The sequence below is a fragment of the Pyrus communis genome, chromosome 1 (genome assembly GCF_041283825.1).
Source record: "Pyrus communis isolate YQ-2024b chromosome 1, ASM4128382v1, whole genome shotgun sequence".
In the NCBI taxonomy this organism is placed as follows: Eukaryota; Viridiplantae; Streptophyta; class Magnoliopsida; order Rosales; family Rosaceae; genus Pyrus; species Pyrus communis.
The window spans coordinates 2601636-2617119 of NC_142565.1; the positions used below are offsets into that span (position 1 = coordinate 2601636).

General features: G+C 36.5%; 2 protein-coding genes across 2 annotated transcripts; both read right to left on the reverse strand.

Annotated features, from left to right (window-relative positions):
- Window positions 1-1659: 1659 nt before the first annotated feature.
- Window positions 1660-3276, reverse strand: LOC137720777 (sorbitol dehydrogenase). Its single transcript, XM_068459891.2, has 2 exons — window positions 2928-3276; window positions 1660-2798 (listed from the first exon to the last, which is right to left on the reverse strand). The coding sequence occupies exons 1-2, from the start codon at window positions 3055-3057 to the stop codon at window positions 1822-1824; spliced, it is 1107 nt and encodes a 368-aa protein (XP_068315992.2). The 5' UTR covers window positions 3058-3276; the 3' UTR covers window positions 1660-1821.
- Window positions 3277-8237: 4961 nt separating this feature from the next.
- On the reverse strand, window positions 8238-9833 carry LOC137719631 (sorbitol dehydrogenase). Its single transcript, XM_068458673.2, has 2 exons — window positions 9565-9833; window positions 8238-9429 (listed from the first exon to the last, which is right to left on the reverse strand). The coding sequence occupies exons 1-2, from the start codon at window positions 9692-9694 to the stop codon at window positions 8453-8455; spliced, it is 1107 nt and encodes a 368-aa protein (XP_068314774.1). The 5' UTR covers window positions 9695-9833; the 3' UTR covers window positions 8238-8452.
- Window positions 9834-15484: the final 5651 nt, after the last annotated feature.

The following is a 15484-nucleotide window of genomic DNA, read 5'->3' on the forward strand; positions in this document are numbered from 1 at the left end:
GAGTAAGATTAGAGCTACACAGGTATTCCGGATCAGACTACCACAGGCCAAAGGTAACCCTTCATGACTCCATTAGCTCTAAGCCCATTAAAGATATTACTTGTTGCCCAAGTAAGGAAACCTTAATTCAAGTCAAATAAGGCTATCTTAAGGATTAGGCAATGTAATCATAATATTCGGAAAATTGAATATCTTATCCTAGATATTCTCCTGTTAAATAGGGATTGCTATTTCAATATCTCATAAATATCTTACCCTGTGTATTTATTTGGGACTTCGCTTTGATCATCTAATAGCTACAACACACATTTTTTCCGCACATATTCTTTCAAGCGTAGACATGGAAAGACATCTCTTACGCACCTTCGTCTACGCGTAGACATGGAAAAACATCTCTTACACACCTAAGCCAAGGCACCTTCGCAATGATGTATTTTGATGTCGTACACATCATAGATACTCATTTCTTCAACAATACCAGTGATTTGATTCTCCAATCCCAGAGATATGTAGGCAATCCAATATGGAATCAATCACACGCATAGCCAACCCCATTCACCCTTCGACAGAGTTCATGGGTTATCTCCACTGAAGACTGTCTTTGTCCACAGATGTGCAAGAATTTAGTTCCAACATCGAAGATCAACTTGACAAGCCTAAATCGAACATCAAGGTCCACACAACATAGGTTTGGGCTCTCAACTCGGATTTGGGCTCATAATATGTTTTTCTCTTTGAAAATGGTGTCATGTGTCAAACTCACTGATAATTTGTGATCTATGGGTTTCATAGGTTAAATTCCTTTGTTTGCTATGTCAAATTTGGATTTTCATTTTTGAGGATATTATGTAGTTTTGTTATTTTCCTCACAAGTTTCACATAGGATTCCTAGCAAGTCTTGGTTTTAGGTAAACTATAAAAACATTTTTTTTCTTGGTGATATGGCATTGTTTTTCATATTATTCAATCAAAACCTTGAAGAATTTTCGGGCTTGTTTGGTATCCTATTTGAAATTTTTCATCATTTCTCAAAACATTTCATCTTACGACTTAAACTAAACAAAGAGATTTAAAAAGAGGGGGTCGCATGAGAGGGAGAAAGAGGAGAGAGAAGGAAAGAAAGTAAGAGATGATTGAAGGAAAGAGAAAAAGGAGAGAGGATAGGACGAGATAGAGAGGAAGAAGAGTGAGAGAAAGAACCAAGACAATGAAGAGAGCGGATTGGAAGAAAGACGAAAAAGGTAAAAAAAAACAGAGGAGAGAGAAAGAAGAAAAGAGAGAGAGTGAGAGAGATAGATTTGAAGTGAGAGAGGAGGAAGAAGAGAAAAGAAATGAATGAGTTTAAACTTAAAAACTCTAAAAACTCACTTTTTATGTTTTTTTAGAGAATATATTATATTTTTTAGTTAGTTTTGAGTTCATTTTTTAAAATAGTCCTACTAAACAAGTTTTTAAGGCCTAAAACTTGAAAATTATTTCTGAATTTAAAAAGTTGGATTAAAGTAGACTACCAAACAAACCCTTATTTTCTTACTCTTTCCTACCGTTCTATTAATAATTCGGGCTATAGCAACGAATATTGTGACCGCGGCTCACCAACCGTGGCATTTTGGTTCAATAGCCACCCTTCTTGGGCAATAACCCTGGAATTTCTCGCTCTTGGTAAATGAGTAAGCGGTTTCTATTAAGCTTCATCGTAACAGATTAAAAAAAAAAAAAAAACATGGAACTTTGCTTATTGAGTTATGACATGTAAATAATCCCCCCCTCCCTTTCTCTACATTCTAATAAGAATTCGTTAACCAAAACATGTAGCTGTCTTTACAAATTAAACATGACTTTGATGGCGTTGCCCCCACGAGCACTTGTTGCAAAGGCTTCTTCCACCTCCTTCTCTGTAAATCCATACCGGTGTGTAATAAGCGGCTTCACATCGATCTTCCCACTTCTCAAAAATTCGAGGCAAAGCGGCCATGTGTTCTTGTATCGGAAAACCCCAACAACATCAACCTCTCTAGCAGCAGCAGGAGTGAGAGGCACTGTCATCATGCCGTGTCCCATTCCGACAAGGCAAACTTTGCCGCCGGGACGAGTGGCGTTGAGACCTGTGGACATGGTTTTATTGAAACCCACACAATCAAAGGTCACATCCACCTCGGATTCCATGGCTTCTTTAATCTTGGCAACTTCGCCATCTAAATCCTCCATTTTCGTTGAAACTTTGACGGTGCCATCAGCGCCGAGAGACTTTGCCATGGCTAAACGCTTGTCGTCCATATCGACAATGACAATTCTCGGTGCCCCGAAAGCACGAGCAGCCAAAACTGAAACCAGACCAATAGGCCCTGCTCCGATGATCAGAACAGTTGTTTCGGGACCAACATTGGCTCGCCGACAAGCATGAACCCCAACACTCAAGGGCTCACACATTGCCCCTTCCTCCAAGCTCACATTTTCCGGCAATTTGAAGCACAAATCCGCGGGGTGCACAATCTGATTCGCCAATGAACCATGAACAGGTGGGGTGGCGAAAAATTTCATGTCGGGGCATAGATTGTAGCGGCCTCCTTTGCACTGCTGGCACCGTGCACAGCTGATACCGGGCTCAACCGCCACGCGATCACCACGCACCAGATGCTTCACCTCGCTCCCAACTTTGTCTACGATCCCAGCACACTCGTGTCCGATCACCATTGGCTCTTTAACCTCAAAATCCGCACATTTCATGGTCTTGAGGTAGTGGACATCACTTCCGCAAATGCCGACAGCCTTTATCTTAATTCGAACGTCATTCGGTCCTAAAATAAAGAAATCCCAACAAAATAGGGGAGCAACATGTTAGCTAATACAACAGACAACACAGAAAATTAAAAACTGAAAATTGAACGGAACAACGATTAAATTCAAAAAAGGAGACAGATTAATACCGATAGTGGGGAGCTTGAAAGGCATGATCTTGATGGTGTTAACATCAACAAGCCAAGCAGCCATGTTTTCCTGCTTAACTGGTTTGGCTTCTCTAACCACGCCATTGCAGGATTGGCCTCCCTTACCCATTTTTTTACTACTATCTGTTTTTTTCTGAAGTGTTTTGTGTGTTTTAAAGACACAGACTACTTCTTCTCCAAATAAAATAGACACAGAAGCCACAGAATAAACGGAATGCACAGACTACTTTGATTTCTTGATGGAAATAGCGTTGCTACTGGGTGGTATTTATATTAATCTAGGATGCCTGTGAAGGTACAAGGTCACCTGGTTGTGGTTGTCACAGCTGTATAAAACTAGGCAACTTGATTTATTTATACATATTTTGAATTGTCCAGTTTCATTGTCACGTTGTTATATATAAATTATTGTTATGACATGTGTGTATACTTGTTAATCCCTGCTGTACACTCATATTAGCAATATAATCTACTAATATTTATAATACATAAATTAATAACACACATAATAATATGATAATCGCATATGATGCTTTGCAGCGGTGGAAATCAATAATGCCTATGCATTCTAGTGCGGTTTCGTTTCCCCCCGATTTTCCTCCCTAACATTTAATAATTTAACCGCCTAACAACATCGTTTGTAGAATGGATAGGTAATTTGTTTATGAAATATGACCCTCATTGGTTACAAACACACATTTGGATATAAGTGTGTCTTGTTGAAATTGGGAGTGGTATCTCCTTTAGAACGAAACTTTGGTCTACATCTGGAATATCGCACGTAATTGGCTGAGATGCGGTTCTCAGTCTCAGAAGCCTAACCAATTTGTAATTTTGAAACCACAAATAAAATTTTAAACTTAGATTTTACGAGTTTGTTTGGAAAATGCTCCATCTCTTTGTTGGAGGTAGAAACTTATTTGTATTATGAGCCTTACGATTATTAAAGAGATAATTTAAATGGGGTAATGTTGGGAGACTAAATTTGTAGATTAAATTGTGTAAACTAAATGACTTGGAAGTTGATGATTGGATTATTACTTAAGTGTTGATTAACATGCTTATTTTTTAGAAAAATTAATGCAAATGGCTTCAAAACTTTGCATTTTAACCAAAAACCATCTAATAACATTATTTAATGATAAGGACAAAAAGAAAAAAAAACATAAAATAAAAACATGTGTGCCTAGTGCACGTTAAGTTTCATAAACAGTGTCGTATCGTTAAGTTTCACAAGTAGTGTAGTAAATTTCATAAACAGTGTAGTACTGTTAAATATCATAAATAGTGTGGTACCGTTAAGTTTCATAAACAATATAGTAAATTTCATAAACAGTGTAGTAAATTTCATAAACAATGTAGTAAGTTTCAGAAATAGTGTAGTACTGTTAAGTTTGATAAACAGTATAGTAAGTTTCATAAACAGTATGTGTGAGATGCGCAGGTCCCGTGCGTCAGTTTTTATTTTAAATATTTTTTAATATTAAAATTATGTCTTTTTCATTAAAATCTAAATTATTTTTTATCTTTTATATTAAAGTTTAAGGGTTTTCATTAAAATTTAAGTCTTTTTCATTAAAAAAGCTATAACATGGTTTTTTTGTTAAAATAAATTTAGGCCAAGCCATTTTTATGAAAATTTCATTTTTTTATTAGCGACATATCATTTAATCTACAAATTTAATTTATCTTGCATTACTCATTTAAATATAATCTATAAAACAAAGTCTCTCTTGCGTTATATTTTTTTATATGATAATACTAATAAATATAAATTGTCACACAATTATTGGTCATAATGAAGTCTCAAACTCGTAATATTTGAGAGACTAAGTTGAAACTTAACCATCGGTGTAGGGGCGCACCTAGACAAATAATCAACGGATATTAGGGACTGTTGAATGGATTCCACGACATACAGAGTCAGATTGATGTAGCAAACATACTCTTTACCCATCTAGTGGGGACACGTCAAATCAATTTTTGGGTAGATAGTTTGGCAATTCTGATCATAAACTAAGATTAGGGTCGCAAGAAACAAACATAATTGGAGTAATTACCTCATTTGATGTTGAGAAGAAAAAAAAAACTCATTTGATATGTGGGATCCATCAAATAAATCTTTTATTTATTTTGGCCACTAAATTCATTTAGACTTTGAGAAGATGGTAGTGTTTGAATTTAGGATGCATTGATTAAAATCAATCAACATAATTTACTATTTAAAAAAAAAATATATATATATATATATATATATTTAAAATGGACTAGTTGGTGGTTTCGTCATAGCAGACCATTATTTTGGAGGCTGAGAAGACTCACAGAAACATTTCAGCATTTTCCTGACCACCATTTAAAAATGCAAGTTAGTCTTATTTATTTTAGCAAATGTTATTGTTTGGGCCCAAAATAATATTGTTGGGCCGAGCAGCAGGTTGTGCTCGGCCCAAGGCTGTGTCAAATGCTATGGGCCGAGTGATAAATCTCGGGCCAATTGGCAGGGTCGGTCGAGTCCTATCCTAAGAAGTAGTCCAGATAAACAGAAAGGGTCGAGGAAGTCCTGGTGCGACCAGGATTCCCGGCCGGCAAAGAATAAAGCCTCGAAAAAGGGGAAAGTTCAGAGTCCTAGTGGGAGTAGGTTTGTTCGAGATAGAGTTGAAACGGGACAAGGACTCCTAATCCAGATAAGGATCGGTCTCAAGGAATGGGGTGCTATAAATACAAGAAATCATGCAACAAAAAGGGCCCTTCAATTCAGCATACAATTGCCCTGCGCAAAACCTCTCAAATACCTTGAGATTTTTTCCTTTTATTTTCCTACCGATACACCTTCAGTTTGGATAAACAGCATTGTGGAGGCACCCGACGAGCACATTCAGTTTGGATAAACAGCACTGCTGCCGCAGAATCAGCCGACCGAGAAGCACCTTCAGTTTGGATAAACAACAATGCATCGAGACCGACCGGTTACCTATCTAAGTATCGGCCGAGAAGGGTTTTCGAACCCTTGTTGGTAGAGGTCACCTTGCTAGCCTCCTCGGCGTAGTCAGGTGTTACGAATTGCGTTACTCGGCGTACTGGACACCGAGTGATTTTATGATTGGATACTCGCAAGTAAGTTTCAGGGTTCGGCATTCCGACGGCCGAACTACATTTACCATCAAGACATACATCACATTTGAGTACCTGTGCCCATATAGTTTGGTGTCGATTCGACGTGCTTATACTCTTACGAATATAATCACAGTGACCGAATCGGGCTCCGACGATTTGTGAACTCCGCAGAATTAGTAGCCTTGTCTTCAGGCTATAGAACCCAGAGACCGAGAGTGTTCATTCCTCGGTCGCAATCGCAAGATAGAGAAGTCAACGACGCGCTCAACGCGACATCAACGAATTTTACTCCTCGGCTGAGCTCGGCCGACGAGTTGGCACGCCTCGCATTCAACTGAAGGACGTAGTTAGCTTATTAGTTACTCGACCTGCGCGCCACGTAGGTTTTATAATTTTTAGAGTCAACAGGTATAAATATGAAGTTTATCAAATAAAAATGGATGATCTATTTATCAATTTTTTTGGTCGGCAAACTAAATTGACAAACGACTAAATTACTCATAAATGTTGCAAAGTGAACATCCCAAGGACCAAAGAAAACTCATTAAATAATAACCGTCAGATTAACCGTCCTTTGGGGCTTTGTGTTGCCAACCCTAGCTAGTTTTCAGGCGCATCAAAGATCAGTGACGAAGTTTCTTCGAAGTGGAGTATGAACGTCAGAGGGCCGTTGGACGGTCAACAATTCGAACCCTAGTTATAATAACAGTCGGATAACGAATGCCACGGCAATACACACTCAAACCCTCCTCAGCAACAACTGGTCATATGTGTTGAATGAAGGGTTTATAGTAGATGTGAGTAAAGTCACTTGAACAGGTCAATAAGCTTACTCTATATTGTATTTTTTGTTTTTTTTTTTGTTTTTGTTAAAAAAATAAGATAAATGGTGGTAAACTACGGTTATCCACTCATTTCAGGTCTGGAGAGGATATTGAAAATTTCACTATGTATGTGGTCACAATCAAGTAGATTCACTAGCTTACACTTGAGTTTGATTATGTTTACAACAAAATTAGTCTATACTTTAGTCCTCCCAAAAACTTTGTTCAAAATTGTCCTAAATCTTCACTTTTAAGTGGTCTATGCCGCTTTACGAGTAATTCCGGTCTAAATCCCGCCATCATTCTTCTCTTGACGAGGTTTTATTTTTATTCTAGTTGTGCCATGTCGCATATTAAAAATCCCCTCCACTGATAAAATAGCTCTTTTGCACTTAAATTTTGAGTCCATGTCAAGCCTTTTTGCTTTAAGATATTTCATTTTGTCCAGTTGCACATTCCTAACACCATCTTATATTCTTATTGTTGCATAATTCCATCCATAGATTTTTTTTGTCGAACATGAACTGCAACTTAGAGTCTTAGATCTCTTCCTTTGGCATCCCTAAAAGCCTAACAAAAATTTGCTTTAATGAGCACAATTTCTCTCCTGCGCTTCACCTACATGCGCAGAAATTGAGCATTAGCTCACTTAATTAAATCTTGACCTTTCATTTTTTTTTTAATGAAAACAAGTGGTCGTGATCGAGTTTTAGAAGTTGATGAGCAACGTATGCGCATGTGGGTAATGCGCAAGGTAGAAAAAACTGCTCAAGAGTATTAGGTTGAGCAAAGGAGTTAGCCTCTTAGGTAAGAATGCTTTAAGAGTGGGGGTATTTTTCTTTTCCTACTGTTCTACAAAACTATTAAAAAGTTAAGCTATAGCGACGAATATTGAGGCGTTGGCTTAACAACTGTGGCATTTTCGTTCAATACCCAAAATTATTGGGGACCAACCATGGCATATCTCGCTTTTGGTAATAATGGGGTGGCAAAATAACATTTTAATTTTTTCCACTATTTATGGTCGGTCGGATTATATCGTGGATGAAAAAATAGGACACTAAAATGGATCTAACGCACTTTATTTCAAAGGTTGAGTTAGAGCACATTTAGATGTATTTTTAAAATAACTAAAAGTATTTTTGGTGAAAATATTTTTGAAACCAATCCTTAATAAAAATGTAAGTAAATCCTGAAAGAAGCACATAACTGGTGCTCCTTGCAGAAAGCACTTATAGTGCTTTTGGCACCCAAAAACATTTTTTTTTAAAACGTTTTTAATCATTTTAAAAGCATATTCAAACGAATTATTAGTAAATAGGTCCTCGTATACGAAACAAACAGAACGAGAAGCCCACGAAAAGTAATACTGTCATTACTTAAAAAACCATACATTGGAATGGAACGTGCTTATTGTGATGACCTAAATAATAATATCTCCCCACCCCAACCGTCCACAAACCACCCCCCACCCCAAAAATCCCCATCCCGAGCCCCACCGCTGCCCACCCTCACCCGCCCTCTACATTCTACGAAGAATTTGATAAACAAAACTTGTCATTGACTTTACAATTTGAACATTACTTTGATGGCATTACCCCCACGAGCACTGGTTGCAAACGCTTCTTCCACCTCCTTCTCTGTGAATCCAAAACGGTGCGTGATAAGCGGTTTCACGTCGATCTTCCCACTCCTCAAAAACTCGAGGCAAAGCGGCCATGTGTTCTTGTATCTGAAAACTCCAACAACGTCAACCTCCCTAGCAGCAGCAGGGGTGAGAGGCACTGTCATCAGGCCGTGTCCCATTCCGACAACGCAGACTTTTCCACCGGGACGAGTAGCATTGAGGCCGGTCGACATGGTTTTGTTGAAACCCACACAATCGAAGGTCACATCCACTTCGGAGATCATGGCTTTTTTAATTTCGGCAACTTCATCATCTAAATCCTCCATTTTTGTTGAAACTTTGACGGTGTCATCAGCCCCGAGAGACTTCGCCATCGCTAGACGCTTGTCATCCATATCCACTATAACAATTCTTGGTGCCCCGAAAGCACGAGCGGCCAAAACTGAGACCAGACCAATAGGCCCTGCGCCGATGATCAGAACAGTTGTTTCAGGACCAACATTGGCTCGCCGACAAGCGTGAACCCCAACACTCAAGGGCTCACACATTGCCCCTTCCTCCAAGCTCACATTTTCCGGCAATTTAAAGCACAGATCTGCAGGGTGCACAATCTGATTAGCCAAGGCACCGTGAACCGGTGGGGTGGCGAAAAACTTCATGTCGGGACAGAGATTGTAGCGGCCTCCTTTGCACTGCTGGCAATGTGCGCAGCTGATGCCGGGCTCAACCGCCACTCGGTCACCGGGCACCAGATGCTTCACCTCGCTCCCAACTTTGTCTATGATCCCAGCACACTCATGTCCGATCACCATCGGCTCTTTAACCTCAAAATCCGCACATTTCATGGTCTTGAGGTAGTGGACATCACTTCCGCAAATACCGACAGCCTTAATTCGAATTTGAACATCATTCGGTCCTAAAATAAAGAAATCCCAACAAAATAGGGAAAAAACAAGTTAGCTATACATCCAAGAAAACCGAAAAAATATGGAACTGAAAACTGAAAACCGAACAGAACAACAACGAAATTAAAAGGGAGAGAGATTATTACCAATAGTGGGGAGCTTGAAAGGTAGGATCTTGATGGTGTTAACATCAACGAGCCAAGCAGCCATGTTTTCCTGCTCAACAGGTTTGACATCTCTAATCATGCCATTGCAGGATTGGCCTCCCTTGCCCATTTTTTACTCTTCTCTGGTTTTTTCTAAGGTGTTTATCTGTGTTTAAAGGACACAAACTTCTTCTTCTCCAAATAAAATGGACACAGAAGACACAGAATACACGGAATACACGGACTTGTTTGATTTGTTGATGGAAAATAGAGTGGATGCGGGATGGTATTTATATGAGTTTGGAGGAGTGTGATTTGGTCAAGTTGCCCTTGTACAGCCATGTATAATTAGGATAATCCAAAACCAAACTGTATTATCCAATTACTTTACGGAAAAGGAGAAGTATCCATTACCATTTAACAAGAATCTGAGCCGTTAATTATTTTTGTAAATTATATTTTGACACGGAAGAAATAAGTCCTCTAAAATGTAAAAAGAAAAATCCAATTGTTATTTGTATAATTGCAGAACTTTTTATTTACAAGAAAATGAGTATTTTACATATGATGACGTTATTTATATTATATATTATAAATTATATAACGTATTTGTTGATGATGAAATATTAAATGATAATTAACATACTTTTTATTATTTATGGCATATCACATACTTTACAAATATTATAAAACTGATCTACTAATATTATACATAACAAAATGTATGAGATACAAAAACATTATAAAATATTATAAAATATATGAGATACAAAAAGTTCATGAAAATTCTTACTTTTGAAAGAGTTTTATTAGCATTTCTCTTTTTCTAAAAGAATTGTTATTGGTATTCCAAAAATCTCATTCTATATTCTGCATAAATGTATTTTTCTTTTTAAATATAAAAAATTTGAAGTATAAAATGAAAATTTTAAACTGTTAATAACAACTTCTTTTTCAAACTGCATAAATATTTGGGGATTGATATTTACGAGCTTCTCGGAAACAGCCGAATCGAAGTCACAAGATACGAAAAGTGTAGGAGTGGGCCGGCATGAATGGATATTATGCATTTGCTGAATCGATTCCACGACATGCAGAGTCAGATTCACGTAGCAACCGTCCGTTGTGGTCCCACATCTTAATTATTTAATTTCCATTTGTAGTTGGGTAGGTTTAAAGGATAAATTAGGATTGGGGCTCTTTGCAACTCAAAAAGAAACACATTTGATGTAATTACCTGCCTTGGTACAAGGGATCATATCGGATAAAATCTTTTATCTCATTTACTTTTTTACCCAAAAAGCAAATCCTTATTCAATAGTTGATTATCAAATACTTGCCCTAATAATCTTTACATTTGAATTTCATATGAATGGGAAACCTTCAAAAATTACGAGGACTTCGGATTACTTGCCGCATAAGAAAATTAAAAGGGGCGTTTTGATTTAGATACAGTTATATGAAATGTAAAAAAAAAAAAAAAAACAATTTATCTTGGTCTTCAATCCAAGACTTTCAATTCAAATGAGGTTTAGATGATGATTAAGAAACGAAATTTTTAGTGTGAGCATACCCCAATCACATCTAGGAGGTCAAATAGATTTACCTATGAGGTGGATGCATTGGGTGCGAAAATTTTATAATAGACCCCCATATATCGTAGACAATGTAAATAAACGATTGAATGTGCATCCAAACATCTAACAGCTAAGGATTCAACAACTAAGAATCCCGTCACATACTATATTCTGGTTGATACTCGAAAATCCCTAAGTGAATGAGGTACTGTCCCAAATCAACTATTGCTTAGATTTATCTTCTTGTTCTTGGGTTTGTAAATGTCTGATTACCGGCAAAGAAAATTACATCCTAATCCTAATTATCTAATTAATTATTTCACATAAATTACCGACAAAAATAGAATTTAATTTAAAAAAAAAAAAAAAAAAGATGGACTCTCAAAGTTTGCTAGGTTAAATTAGATGGTCACTCTCTCTGTCTCTGTGGTTGCCAGCCTATATGTTTTCTGGCAAGCATCATACATCAAGTGACTAGTTTCCACGTCAAAAATATGTGTGATATATTTTTGCAACCGCTGAATTTGCAACTGGTCCCCAAAGATTTTTAACATATGCAGCATGTCAAGTCAAAAGTAGCCGTAGTAGTTGTAGGAGAACGGTCAATAATTGGATACCTCCCGAATCCCGATCTCCTCCAGCGAACAGTACTAGCAATAGGACAGGGATGATGACTCCACGCCGATATACAGTCAGCTACGCGTAGGAAACAACTGTTTGTAATCATGCATTATCCAACATGCATGAAACGAACGATCCTCGTTTATGCAAGTTTTTTTCTTTATTTCCATGGCTAATGATATATGTGGGTTAGGTTTGCCCTAGGAGTGTGCTCACCATCTTCCATTGGGGTTTGATCTTATTTTAACAGAGTGGAAATATATTAAAGGGAGTGGATCCCCTCTTGAGCTTAAGAGGCTAAGCCTCGTGAGCAAATCATATAGACCGTTGAATTTTGATTTAACGGTTACAAACAGGAAGTCCTTATAAAAATTATAATATTGTAGTTCAACGGTTACAAACAGGAAGTCCTTCTAAAAGTTATAATATTGTAGCCGAGCTTAAGAGACTGAGTCTCTTGAGCAAATCATATATACCGTTGAATGTTGATTCAACGGTTACAAGCAGGAAATCCTTCTAAAAATTATAATAATTGTAGTCGTTGGATCAAAATCCAACAGCCCGTGTGATTTGCTCAAGAGGCTCAGCCTCCTAAGCTCAGGAAGGGATCCTCCCTATATTAAATTAGTTTTGGATGAAATTTCTAGTGAAGTAGCCAGAGTAATCTATTTGTTTATGAGTAATGTTAAAGATATTAAATTTAAAGACTAAAATTGCAAACTAAATAATGTGTCTAACAGAAATGAGCACGTCTATCAACGCTTAAGTAATAAATCAATCATCAACTTCCATGTCTTTTAATTTCTAAAATTGAATCTCCAAATTGAATCTTCCTAACATTACTCTTTGTTTAGTCGAAGGTGTTTAAGAGCAACTTTGAGTCTAAATAGTAACCTGGAATAGAGCAATTTTATAATTAAGGTGGAATATACCTTAATATGTAGATATTCATATATTAGTTTTTTTTTTTTTTTTGCCTTTTGAAATATGCTTAATTAGGGAATTGCCGATGACTATAATTTGACTAGACCTAAGAATTTGTTGCACGACCCATTAATTCGACATGAAAATATTGAATTTAAGATCAACACATTAAATAATCGGGTCATTATTGGATCATCCCGTTAATCAACGGCGATGAGTGGTCAACAATCAAACGTCGGTCAATGATGATTAACAGTCATGGGTGGTCAACTTTGACCACTCATGATGATTTTTTTTAATATAATTTGATTTTTCCTACAAAATACAGCACATCAAAACATTCATAAAAATTAATTTACAAGTGCGAAAAATGTGAAACTTTTTTTTTTTTGTCAACGTTCGTGATCGCATTCTTTACACTTTGACGATGGTTACATCATCGTTTGGATTTTAGAGTTTAGGGTTTAGGATTTTAAGATTTAGGGTATGTAGATATAATTTAGTAACAGTGTGGTATGTAAATACTAATTTAGTATAACGTTTTTCATTTGATTATTTATTGAAGCAAAATATATTTTCTTTAACAAGTAACTGGTCAGGTCATAATACTTGTTAATTTTAACAAGTTGAGTTTGGGTCGGGTCATATTACCAGTTCATTTTAACGGATTTGACATGACACGTTCTGTTTAGATATCAGGTATGTCACGAAAACAACACAAACACGATAAACACGAAATGATCACCAGATCTAAATCTGACTAGGGTTATTGGACTGAATGATTCCCGATGTTACACAAAATCTTCTCAGTTAGATGCAGCGAGTTTGATGCCGGCACTCTTTTCAAATAGTGGCCATAGTTGTTTTGCTTTAGCTTTATCAATTGTTTTAGGGTTTTGGGTTCTTTGAGCTTGGTTACTGATTAAGCTTCGTTCGGTCATGTTTGATATTTAGTGGTCGATGAGGTTGTTGCCTGTTGTGAGTGTGATGTTGTCCTTTTGGTTGGTGTGTATTCATCTTGTAAATAACTTTGATGTCATGTTGAAGTTTATCTTTATTTATTTTGATAAAAGAATTACTACGGGTTATTGTGATTTTGGTATCAATTAATTATTTTTTATTTTATTTCAAGGCATATGTTATGTGGGGTTAGATTTGCCGAAGGAGTGCGCTCACCATCTTCCATTGGCCTTTGATCCTATTTTCCCTAATTAAAACAGTGTGAGATAAGTTTCTCAAGATGTAGCGAAAGTGATCTATTTGTATAGACAAAAGTACTTATGTGGCGCAGGAAAGAACCAAAGGACCGAGGAAAATATAAAGAACAGGGGATAGATACTTGGGAATCACTCAACTAAGGGCAACGAAAATCACTCACGTTGCTAATTGTGGATTCACTCGACACGATCAAGTCTCACACTTGATTTTAGAAGAAGAAACAACTCACTTCGATTGCACTAAGAAAATGATATTTTAATTCATTCAAGTCTCCTTTCTCAAAGGTTAAGTACATATATTTGTAAGGAATATAACACAATAAAACTCTAGTCCGAATTGGACTTTTGATCTACCCCAAAAAAATTTAAAATGTTCTTAAATGACTACTTAATTATTTGTATTGCTCTAAAACTCAATTAAATATATTTGATGGTTCCTATACGCATGAGACTTACTGCATCATTATGAGAAATTGAAGTCAAAAGTCTTAAGCAATAACTTGAATGGTGCAATTTATATAAGGTGGAATATTTAATTTATATAGGGTGTAGTCAAACTAAGATTTTAAAGGATTTTAAAAATGATAGATTTTATAGGATTAAAGAGGATTAAAGACTCCTACAAAATTCATATGAATTTTAAAGAATTTGAATGGATTGTGGTGGAAGGATTTGAAATCCTAGGGGGGGAGGTTGGATTCTTTTTAGTCTTGGTTATAGCTCTCAAATCCCACAAAATCCACAACTTATTGAAATCCTCCAAAATCTTAATTTTTTTTTTTAATACACTTAGATTTGAATGGATTTTAAAATCTTTTAATTGACTACACCTAGATTTGAATGGATTCTAAAATCCTTTAAAATCTTTTAATTGACAACATCTAGATTTTAATGGATTCTAAAATCCTTTAAAATCTTTTAATTGATTACACTAGGATCTTAAATTTTTTTAAAAACCTCTCAAATCCGAGTTTGACTACACCCCCTAAATATATTTGATGGTTCCTATACGCATGAGACTTACTGCATCATTATGAGAAATTGAAGTCAAAAGTCTTAAGCAATAACTTGAATGGTGCAATTTATATAAGGTGGAATATGCTACTCTTGTTAGCCTTTTCTTTTTAAAGAACTTTTATTGGTGATTCAAATGGCTTTTTCATTAGAGAATTTATGAGGTTCAGTAACAGGACCACGTGTATATATGTATCGCTCTATACACAAACAACACTCACGTACTCCATCCTTCCTAATTTTTCATGCTAATTTTGGCCCATTTTTGGTTTCACCCTCTCTTACAAACACCGGATTTCGGGTGCCGTATAGAAGACCCTCTCTTCTCATTGACGTTTGGTAATGTGAAAAACATAATGACAGTTTAAGATAAGGTAACGTTTAGGTTTAATTTCTGGATGGCCAATGACTAGGGTTGTTGGGCAGACTTTTTTGCACCATTGCACCAGGCTCAACTAATTGTCCTTGGTTTGTTGGCGGCAATTTGCTTTAGATATTTATGGGTTGTTTTAAGGTTTTGGGTTTCTTGGGCTTGGTTAGTGATTAAAATTAGTTTTGGTTATGCGC